At 39.3% G+C, this 12,050-nt stretch overlaps 1 protein-coding gene across 3 annotated transcripts in view; it reads left to right on the forward strand.

The window, feature by feature from the left end:
- Positions 1–8,561, forward strand: part of ankrd27 (ankyrin repeat domain 27 (VPS9 domain)) — a 45,600-nt gene extending 37,039 nt beyond the window's left edge. For all 3 annotated transcript variants that reach the window (XM_035945026.2, XM_023263394.3, XM_035945025.2), the window contains 6 exons: positions 3,232–3,351; positions 3,464–3,637; positions 4,112–4,205; positions 4,471–4,549; positions 4,665–4,728; positions 6,255–8,561. In XM_035945026.2, the coding sequence (XP_035800919.2) occupies positions 3,232–3,351; positions 3,464–3,637; positions 4,112–4,205; positions 4,471–4,549; positions 4,665–4,728; positions 6,255–6,929 (1,206 nt within the window). In that variant the 3' untranslated portion in view covers positions 6,930–8,561. The remainder of the gene's footprint in view (positions 1–3,231; positions 3,352–3,463; positions 3,638–4,111; positions 4,206–4,470; positions 4,550–4,664; positions 4,729–6,254) is intronic.
- The last annotated feature ends 3,489 nt before the right edge of the window (positions 8,562–12,050 follow it).

A 12,050-nucleotide genomic window follows, 5' to 3' on the forward strand; every position in this document is an offset into this window, starting at 1 on the left:
ATATACTGCCACGATATATATGATCTTAAGTATAAGTAAACTTTTGATCACAACTGTATGAACCTCTGTTTGTCAGTGTGTAAAATTAGCCTCATGCTTAATCACAATCATACAGAAGAATTTGTAATATAGGCACAAGGGCTTTTTGATTTTGTGGTAAAGTTACTTACATCAAGTAGCAACTATTTATCAATGCGTCCTCCAAAGCTGCATGTCACAGTTTAATTTGCTACATTCATTTTTCAGGGACTGTGTACCAAAAACATACCGGACCAGATTTACAATATGCCAGATTTAGTTATTAGCACATTGCCATCTGCAGTTGCAGGGCAGGAACACAAAACACAATACAACTAATGCAATCAATTAGTGGTTTACAATACCGTTTTTTCAACGTCCCATGTGACTATGTAGAGAGCAGAGCAGCCGATGGCCCATGTATGTCTATATTATGTTGTTTTTTGTTTTGTATTTCGTATCTGATAAAATACAGTTATAATGTAAATTACGATAACAAGAAAAGCTCTCAGAGCACAGTACTCCGCCCAGGCTGTTCATTCCCCCGTATGGCATTGTCAGAAATGCAGCTGTTTTTTTTTAAGAAATACAGCGTTTATTTATTAGTTATTGATGATCAGAAATCACGGCATCATAGAATGTGGCCATTTAATATAGATGTACCTACAAAATGATCTTGTGCTGAACACAGGTGTGTGTTAATGCATGTGTACGTTATGTACGGATACTGAATTGTGTGACTGAGATATGTCTCAGGCGGTGGGAATTGATGGCACTGGGAAACACTCCCACAGTTTAATCAATTGTTCCTTGTATTGTTTCCGATGGACAAGTCCCAATAAGTCCACAGCGGTAAATTTGTAGTAGGATCGCAATCATTTGATTGTCAGCAGGCAGCTGTCGTAGTGTCACTTTTTGTCATAGCTACAGTGCCGCTATCTCGCAATGATACAGCGATTTTTAACAAATCCATGGATCCAGACTATAAGCTGCATCACTGCCAAAATCAAATCACTTGGTCCTTCGGTCATTTCTGACCTTCCCTGAAAATTTCATCTAAATCCGTTGGTCCATTTTTGAGTAATGTTGCAAACAGACAGACAGACCAACGCAATTGTCACATAATTCCGCCATGTTCCTTTGCGGAGTACTACGACACAAAATTGCGAAATTTAAATTTATTCAACTGTTATTGTCTTAGTCGTCTCTGCTTAAGTAGATTTGCATTCTGTCTGCAGTGCACTTTTTTAAATATACAAACTAGAACTAACAAATGTCCAAGGGTAGCCAAAAAACCAAACCTTTGTAAAGCGACTAATTTTAAATTGTGACATAGACTCTACTTAAGTGCTGGTTTTGCAAAATTCTCTGCTAATTTCATTTCATGTGTACTTCATGTGCTGTCTCAGGTTTGCTAACTCATTTAATAGCAATGTCCTCTGTCTCTACAAATGCTTCTCTTATTGCCTGCTCAGTGAGGCGCATGTTTAGTTTTGTCTCTGCCTCCTTTAGCAGCAGTGTTTTTAAGAAATGTAGTCTTTGTGCACCAATGGAATCGAGGTTTACTGAATTTTAAGCGCAGTTAAGAACCATGGAAAAGAACCCATTAGCTGCAGTAGCAACTCAGGCCCCAGTGTAGCCCTTGTTAACTCGCCTCATAGAAAACACAAAGGCGGATTGCCTCATAACCGCATTTAATCGTGCTGATTAATCGCCTAACTGATTAATTAGTCTGTCACAAATGCACAAAAGTGGCAAATACTGCCTGTATTCATACTAAATATTAAAATAAATACTAAATTTGACATAAATATTTCTATATAATACTATACAATAATCAAAACCATCGCCAACAACTCGGCTAATTTACAAGTTGATGTGATTCCCTGCTTACCGTGACAGTGCCATTGTAAAATGGTGCTGTGCCTCTCTATTGTGTCACACTAGTGGTAAAAATAAAATGTTTACAGTAGTGCTATGTAGAAGTGGGTCAACCACCATACTGTTAACTGCAGCAAGGAAGTCTGCTTACTGCTTCTGACAAGTTCATTTGCACCACCTTGAGGTCAAAACTCAACAGTGCAGGAAAAAGATTTAGAGCATCAGTCTCTATACAATTCTTTCTGTTAACAAATTCCATGAAAATATCAAAACCAACATTGAATGTATTCTCATAGCAGGTGCTGTGTGTGTATCCAGAGCTCAGTATGTGTTATTCCATAGTGCTTCATTGCTGTCTAGAGAATTACAATCACATCAATGAGCCCTACTGCTGTATTAAGTGACACATTTCTTCATTACATGAAGACACACTGCAGTTTATTTAGACTCAGTCGAACATACACGATGCTCCAAATACTTACTAGAGTACCAACTGTGGCTTAATCCACCACAGAAAATAGACGACTGCCTCACGTTTGAATAACTTTTTCTAAACCTTACAGTAGGAGCATTTTTTATATATAATGAAACTACATACACAGCCAGGCAAAAGTTTGGACACACCTTCTCATTTAATGTTTTTTCTTTATTTTTATGACTGTTTTCATTGCAGATTCTCACTGAAGGCATCAAAACTATGAATGAGGACATTTAGAATTATGTAGTAAACAAAAAAGTGAGAAATAAGTCAAAATATTTTATATTTTAGGTTCTTCACATAGCCAGCCTTTGCTTTGATTATTGCTTTGCACACTCTTGGTATTCTCTGCATGAGCTTCATGAGGTAGTCACCTGAAATGGTTCTTCAACATTCTTGAAGGCCTTCCCAGAGATGCTTGTTGGGAATTGAGAAGTAGGAAGCAATGGTTAGAGGAGTGAAGTCAGTCAGTGTTTAGAGACATTGCTGTCTTTGAATTTGTTAATAGGAAAAAACAATCTTGCCAGCCTTATACTATTGAAGCATATGACTCTGCAGGAGAACCATGCTGCAGAGTCATAGTCCCACTGTGCTGAATAAAAGCACAGTGGGACTGTGCTTTAAATTGTGGACGTAAGTTTGTCTTTTCCCTAATGTATTTCATATGGCATTCTTCTCCACTTCCACTACCAGCATTTTACCGTTTGACTCGGGGCATCTTCGACTTAACACCTCCCAAGACAATTTGGATTGGTTTACAGAAATGCATAGAGTTTTTTTTCTTCTATAACGCAATGATAATGACCTACAATGTGAAATTACATGCTGTATGTTTGTATGTGTTTGATGTTTAGGTGGTGAGATTTCTGCTGGAGTGCAATGCCAAACTGAATAAGAAGGATCAGTATGGCAACACACCTCTGATCCATGCCTGTCTCCGTGGAAACCTAGAAACTGCCACCACTCTGTTACAGGTAAACACACCCAACTGCGCCTACACTTTCTCCTAAATAGCAAAGAGAGGATACACCTCAATACGATATAATGTCACTAATATGATTCTTGCATACATGAATGTTTGTGCAGAGTAATGCGCAGGTGAACATTGCCAACCTTCAGGGGAACACTGCTCTCCATGAGGCGGTGCGGGGGGGACACCAGCCACTGGTGGAACTGCTGCTGAGGGGTGGAGCCTCATCCGGCCTCAGGAACAAGAGGCAGAGAACACCACTAGACTGCGCCTATGAACTGGGTGGCAAGGTATTACCATATTTACACTGCAGAGACAGTAGACTGACACATGCTGGGTTTAAAGCTGTGGACTGATGCACATTTTACTAAATGATCAATTATACAGTCAAGTCCATAAATATTTTGACATTGGCACAATGTTCAGCGTTTTAGCTCTGAATACCACAATGAATTTGAAATTAAACAGTCAAGATGTGCTTTAAGCGCAGACTTTCAGCATTAATTTGAGGGTATTTACATCCAAATCAGGTGAACAGTGGAGGAATTACAGCACATTTTAGTTGTACCCTCCACCTTTTTTAGGGACCAGAAATAATTGGACAAAAGGATGAAATCACTTCTGATCCTTTCAAGTGCTGGAGATCTCTCCAATCAGCATGAGATATCATCCTTTTACATTATAAGTGACGATTGATCAGTACACAATGAAGCATTACAATAACGGCATGCGCGTACCAACATTTTCGTGTTTTTTTTCTGCAGAACCATGAAATCCTAAGAGCTTTGCAGAAAGCATCTGGACTTTCCCCTGATGCTGAACCAATGAAACTCCTCTCTGTTCCCAAAGGAGCCCTGGGTATGTAATGTCAGCAATAGTTCATTTCCAAAAGCCACAGATATTTGTAATGTAAAGTGTCATTCACCTCAAAGTTTGGAACCAAACTATCTGTCCATTTTAATTTTCCTTAAAAGTTTAACTTGAATCATGTCATGCTGTATTTTGTCTAAGCCATGAAGTTGTCACTTCATTTTATTGTAAAACTCTAATTAGGATCAGGTCAGAAATCCACTTATCTTCTATTAGTTTTTAATCAGGATTGTATCTGTTGTGGTCACTGCAGCTCACTCATTCGTACAGCGCCTGAGGCTCCAGGATCACTCCAACGGCAGGAAACAGAAGCTGGCCGAGTCCATGAGCAGGTAAACTGTGAACAAGCTTCACCTCCTCAGAGAAATACATCCGAGAAAAACACAAACAAAAGGTGATTTTGTTCAGGAAACTGTTTTAAGTGTGTTTGGATGTGCTTTAATACAGGATCCAGCAGATGAAGAGAGGTTCCTCTGGTCCTTCCTCCAGGTGTTCACCAACCCCAAACCAGGTACACTCTTCACATTTAGACTATTAAAATTCTTCTTTGTTTTTAGTTATGCAAGGAGTGTAGAAAGTAATGTCAGTGTTGGTCCAGACTGAAATCTTAGCTGCTATTGGACAGACACTGATGGACCCCTGTAGAGAATGAATCCTTGTGATACCTGACTTTTCCTGCAGCAGGTCAAAATTTTCACTGGCTCAGCATTTCATTATATGCTGGTGTCACACCACAGTAATGGATGGAAGGAAAAACTTTACATTGTAGTAGCATTCCAACATGACTCACTCTTGTGAAAATTTATATTTACACCACAGGAACTCGGTATGGACTAGATAATCTGATTAGCTTTTGATGTCTCTTGAATTGAATAAATTTGCGTATCTATCCCGCAACAGCTTTTTGTGTTTTTTTTTTAAATTTGCTGTCAGTGGCAAACAAATAGTACTGGAAGGATACATGTTTTTTTTTCTGCCGAGGAACATGGTGGAGTTATGTGACGATTGGCATACATTTGTCCATCTGTTTGTCTTTCTGTCTGTTTGCAACATTACTCAAAAACGGATTAACGGATTTGGATGAAATTTTCAGGGAAGGTCAGAAATGACACATGGACCAAGTGATTTGATTTTGGCAGTGATGCGCCTTATAGTCTGGATCCATGGATTTGTTAAAGATTTCTGCATCACTGTGAAATAATGGCACGCCGTCACTGTAACTATGACTACAAGTCAATGCTACGTCAGCTGCCTGCTGACGATCGCATGATTGCAATCCTACTACAAATCCACGGCTGCAGACATATCAGGACTTATCCGGAAATGATACAAGGAACAATTGATGAAATTGAGAGGATGTTTTCAAATCCAATCAATCATGACACACGCCTGTGCTCAGCACAAGGTAATTTTGTTTGTGGGTGCATCTATATTAAATAGCCACATTCTATGTTGTAGTGATTTCGGATCATCAGTAACTAATAAATAAACAAATGCTTGATATCTAAAAAAAATGTTTGAAATGCTGCATTTCTGACAATGCTATATGGGGGAATGAACAGCCTTGGCGGAGTACTGCATTCTGTAAGTGCTTTTCTAGTTTGTTTTGGAGTGATATGAACCTTATAACCTACAATGTAAACTTAATGACTCCAGTGGGCAACATTAGGTTGTCATGTCCTGCATGGCTGAGCTCTGCCATCTTGTGACTTGACCCAAGTGCCTCTCTTTAGCTGAATGAAACACAGAGATGTAACAGAGGCCCTCAGCCAGACATGAACCAGGGACTCGGTGATTTTTAGTCAGTTTCTTTAGCATAAAAGGCAGTTAAATTGGAACCTTCAAAGCTTGCTAGATCAATAAATAACTTTTAACGTATATTGGTTCCGATTATTGGTTTTCAGCCTTTCTTCGTTGCTCATATTTGATATCGACATTGGCCCTGAAAAATAAAAACATAGTGGTCGATACCTAGTAACAACCCAATACTGCAACTCCATCTTAGTCTTCTGACTTGATGTTGATTTGTCTTTGCAGATGAATCCAGACAGGAGGAGGTTGAGGCGGGGGGAGACTGTGGAGGTCAGCAGCCCCTCAGGAAGCCTCGATGCTGGGCCCCGTCAGAAGGAGCGGCCCCTGGTTCGCTGTCACACCGTGGACTCTGGAGTGCACACGCCAGAGACACCTGAGTCTCCACATGTTCCAAACACGACTGAATACAGTTTAGAAGGTCATGATCATGCAAATCACATACACACTCCCAATACTAGTGAAGGCGTTCTGACAGCAGGTGTCCAGACATCCAGAGATGCAGACTATACTGAAGCCGACACTAGTGAACAGTTTTCCACTGATGTCTCTAACTGCAGCACAGGTAGTGAGACTTCACCCCACCTGCCCTCTGATGCGTTGTCACAAGCCAACAGCTCAACTGACTTGTCTTCTACACACATCCCGACTATTCGCTGTGCTCCACATCACCCTGATGAGCTGTCTCACACCCACCAGCCTGCAAACAGAGAATCAGAGGAGTCCCTTGATGGCCATGCTCAGTCTCTCTCTGCAGCTGAGGCCTTGCAGTCAGAAAGTGAGGATGAAGACTCCAACACCAATGAGCTGCACTCCATCATCCAGACTGATGGAGGCGATTGGAGAAATGGCAACCAAACAGCCAAGACAAGTGCACAGTCAAATCAGGGAAGCTACGACTGAAAAGAAGATGTTGTGGGGCAACTATTAGAAGAGAAGTGAATAAGATAAATCATTTTCTGGTAAATGAGCTGCTCACTGTAAGACATTAGAAAAACTAAATGTTTGCCAAAAAGAAAGCACATAATTTGAGATTAGATGTGACTCTCATCATCTGAATTGATTCATACTGGGTCTGTGTCCTCTAACAGAAACCAAAATCTAATTACTGGGGTTAATTCTCCCAACTTACAAAACAAGATATTTTCTTACTTATCACTGCAGAGCTTCTGGTTTTATTTGTCCAGGTTTTGACCTAACTGACTTCTGGGTGTCTGCTTCTTTATTGGTTGTGAAGGTAATGGTACCTTGTCTATTTAAAATCAGTCCTATTCACTCCAGGGACTGGAGTAGTATTGTTGTATTGGGCTTGTTGTTTTACATACCAGTAAACTCAGCATGTCCAATTTGTGAGTTTGAGTGCCAGGCACAAAAATACTGCAGAGAGGTTTGTATTACTGTGGAGAGATTATTCAAACTCAGAGCGACACTTACTTCATCCTCCATTTCCACAGCAGTAATATAAACAGTGGAACTACAGTGTTTTTTATTCCAAATACAAAAGTCTGCTTTCACCTGTAAATGGCCTTCCTTGCAACTCTGCTTTTCCAGCTGACGTAAAGGAGCAGCTGCAGTTTTTTATTTGCTGATGATCCACAAACCTCACCCACAAGACATTTTCACAGTTACTGTTTCCTTGGTAGGAAGTAGTTTCAAAAGACATTGTTCACCGTGGGAACCAGATTATCCAACCAAGGAGACAACACTCCTACTGAAAAGATCTGTTGTAGACGTGTTCTAAATAATCACATCCACTGTACTGAAGTAGAGGCAGAAATGATCTCAAAACCTTCACAAATGATATCTAAGCTATCAGCATTACTAAGTGATCAAATACTTTTGTAATTTAAACAAGACGTACTCTTTAAAGTCGCAATGAAATTCCTGGTGATCCTAAATAAACCGTAAAATGAAAAGCTCGAAAATATCGTCAGATTTGGGTGAGCAACCGATGAGTTTGAAGCACATTCTTCTTCTAGCCTTCACAACCGAAAAAAGGGATGCAACGTGACTTTTTCATTTCACGCTGTACAGATGTCCTTGCTTCAGTTTTGTTTTAAGCCACTAGACTGTAGCTCTGACACTGAAGCATCAGACTACATTTGAAGAACAGGTTGTTATTGTTTTATTTTACTTGAATACTAGATGCTAGCTTGGTTTCAGTGTTAAAAAATGATTTATACTTTGGCTGGTTCTCTTGTATTCTCTAGTTCACTCCATACCACTCCCCTTATTGTTTTGTCAGGATCATTTGATTTAATTTATGACCTGTGATGGTCGCGAGCACTTTGTTCAGAGAGGTTCAGCTTCTTCTAAATGTTACAATGTTTTTTTTTTGTGCACAAATGTAGAGTGAGTTAATTGACCTGCTGACTCTGCATGCTTGAGCCAATTAATTAGAAATGTTAGATTTTACCTCACTGCCAACTGTTTCCCAAATCATACCTAAAGGTAACTGGTGGGTTTCCTTCCTTTCAGCCATAGATTGTAGTTGATTTTGATGAAAATAAATCTGCAGAGACTTTCTGAAAGTCACACTCAACATTTCATACCATGTTTATTAGCTATATTATCAGTAGCAGCACCACCAATAACATAAAGGCTGTACAATATATGAGACCATGCAGCATGTATAGGTACAGATATATTGTCCTCAAAAAGTATTTTTTGTTGGATTCAACAATTCAGTTTATTCACTGACGAATAATAACATGCCAGAAAGCATTGATTGTGTTAGAAACATATCAGAAATCAGACATGTCAGACATTATCCAAATTGTCTGAGAGCATTAACGTGGTTGTATTTGCCTCAGTATCTGCTCTGTCCAACTCGCTGAATGTACCAGCAGGGAGAGACTTAATTAATTAATTAATCAGAAATACAGTCTAGACATTGTTAATGTGGTAAATCACTATTCTAGCTAGAAATGGCTGATTTTTAACTACATAGGGGTACAGAGGAACATTTCCAGCAACCATCACTCCTGTGTTATAATGCTACATTGTGTTAGCTAATTGTGTTGAAAGACTAATTGATGATTAGAAAACCCTTGTGCAATTATGTTAGCACATGAATAAAAGTGTGAGCTGTCATGGAAAACGTGAAATTGTCTGGGTGACCCCAAACTTTTGAATGGTAGTGTATAACTGTCAAATTCATGTGTATGCAGGTATTCGTACAGAACACTGAATCTGTAAATGGGAAACAAAGTGGTTCAGATGAATCCACACTTAACTATCCTAGCGTGTCTGTGCACGTTGGACAGGTAGACAGGAGGCACTAGGAGCAACAGAGATGGTCATTCTAACTATCTAAATATGCTAACTAGTGAAATATAAACAATCATAGACTTCACCTCTAAAATACAAGTGACAGAATAATTGAATATTAAAATCAGTCTTTCGGCACCAAAATGAGTGTAATGTTTGGTTTAATACATATGTAAAGTAAATGAGCTCAATACAACATGGAAAACTTTTAGTTTGAAACTTTAACACTAGAAGATGTCTAATGTCCTTTAAGAGAGCTATATGTCAACGTAAAGACACAGTTGCAGTACTGTATAACCATCACCATCAGTGTTACTGTTCCCAATAATGTCACGTTCACAGACTTCACCTAGTTCACTTGTTACAAACTGTTTGATCATGGTCAGTTTCAGATGAAGTTGTAACAGACCTTGATATGTCTGCTGATCATCTGTTTGTGTCCTCAGTACTCTCCCTCTTTGTGTCTGCTGTCTTTAGCCCATCACACACAGAAACGGCTTTTTTTTTTTTTTAAATGGTGTCTAATCTAAACTGAATGGATGTCAAAATCTACCAGAGATTAGGTCTTAAGTATTTTTGTACCACTGTTTTTACTTTTAGTTTTGAATGTTTAAAGATGATTTGAATGTGCCTTATTTAATTTACACCCAAATAACTGTTAATAAACCTATGATTTAGACAAACTGAATTTCTTATCATTGGTATATTTTAGGGCTGCACAGTGGCTTGGTGGTTAGCACTTTCATCTTGCAGCTAGAAGATCCCCGGTTTGCATTCTGGGATTCCCAGGATCTTTCTGCATGGAGTTTGCATGTTCTCCTTGTGCATGTGTGGGTTTTCCCCAGGTATGGCTTCCTCCTAATATTCAAAAACATGCTGAGGTTAATTGATCATTCTAAATTGTCCAGAGGTGTGATTGTGAGTGTGATTGTTTGCCTCTCTGTGTAGCCCTGTGATAGACTGGTGACCTGTCCAGGGTGTCCCCTGCCTTCACCCTAAGTCAGCTGGGATAGACTCCAGCCCCCTGCGACCCTAATGAGGATTAAGCAGTGTATAGACATTGGATGGATAGATGGTATATTTTAACTTAAGAAGCCTTGAATAACTGTAGTGAGGCACAGACCAAGAACCATTTCAAAAACTATGAGTGTTCCCAAAAGCACAGTGGCTCCACAAACTGAAATGGAAGAAGTCTGGGAACACCATGAGTTGACAGTCCAGTCAAACTGAGTGAGTGATCTAAAAGGTTGTTGGATGGGTGGCTGAGCACTCTGCTGTTCAGGCCTTTACAGTAGAGCAGCTAGATGGAAGTCATCTAAGCAACAGCCCACATGTTTGTCAAGTCGCATTTAAAGCACTCTGAGAGCATGGGCAAAAAGGTTCTCCAATAATGACACAAGTGAACTCTGGTAACACCTGGGAAACACCATTTCCTCTGTGAGGTGTGGAGGTGGCAGCAGTGATGGTGTTTCTCAGCAGCATGGACAGGGAGGCTGGTCAGAGCTGAAGGAAGCATGACTGCACTTACACACAGAGAGAGCTTTAAGATTTAATAATGAACTGCTGCACTCGTTTGGCTACTATTCAACTTAAAACATCCAGATCCAATTATTTGCTTTTCAGATTTTTTATTGTTCACCCAAGAAAACAGTTCGACCACAGTGTCTATCTAGATTTTGATCATTGACGTGGTCCTTCATATGTGGAGTTTTGCTTGTTGTCAAGGAATTGCAGATGTCAGTGTTGACTTTGGAAACAGCAGGTGAGAAAAGATCTCCACACCAGGGTCATGGCTTCCTATTACAACTGTTGTGATCAGTTTTCACGTTGCATGAAGAGATGGTGAGAACTATAGAAACTGAAACAAATGGAGCCTCCAGCATTAGGGTTAGGTGGCAGAACTTATGATTAATTGACAGTTTCGTAGCTCAACTGGTTGAGTGGGTGACCCATAATCAGGGGCTATAGTCCCTGTTTGCAGTCATGGGTTTGAATTCACACATATATATACATATATATACATATATATACATATATATACATATATATACATATATATACATATATATACATATATATACATATATATATATATATATACATATATATACATATATATACATATATATATATACGGTCTGTTCAAAAAAAAAGTCACCACCTGGATTTAACTAAGCAAATAGGTAAGAGCCTTCCATTGGATAATTACTGCAGTGATGAATATGTTTCAGCTGCAACAACTTATTTAATACTAGCTGATGCAGTAAGGAGCTTCTCATTTCATAAACAACTGTGTTGGAAAACATATCCTATGGTCATGGAAAGGATGTTAATCGGTCTCAGAAGGGTCAAATTATTGGTCTGCATCAAGCAAAGAAAAAACTAAGAAGATTTCTGAAACTACTAAAATCGGTTTATCAACCATCCAACGCATTATTAATACTTGAAGGATAGTGGTGAACCATTATGTTCCATGAACAAATGTGGTCGGAACAAACTCTTAGATGATCGTAGGAAATCAACAGTAGAACTCACGCCTATGTTTAATAGTGAAAGTAAGAGCATTTCCACACACACAATGTGAAGGAAACTCAAAGGATTGGGACTAAACAGCTGTGTAGCTCTCAGAAAACTAGTGATCAGTGAGGCTAATGAGAGAAAAGCTTCAATTTGCTAGATAGCATAAAGATTGGACTCTGGAGCAATGAAAGAAGGTCATGTGGTCTGATGAGTCCAGATTTACCCTGTTCCAAA

The sequence above is a fragment of the Amphiprion ocellaris genome, chromosome 3, assembly GCF_022539595.1.
Source record: "Amphiprion ocellaris isolate individual 3 ecotype Okinawa chromosome 3, ASM2253959v1, whole genome shotgun sequence".
Classification (NCBI taxonomy): Eukaryota; Metazoa; Chordata; class Actinopteri; family Pomacentridae; genus Amphiprion; species Amphiprion ocellaris.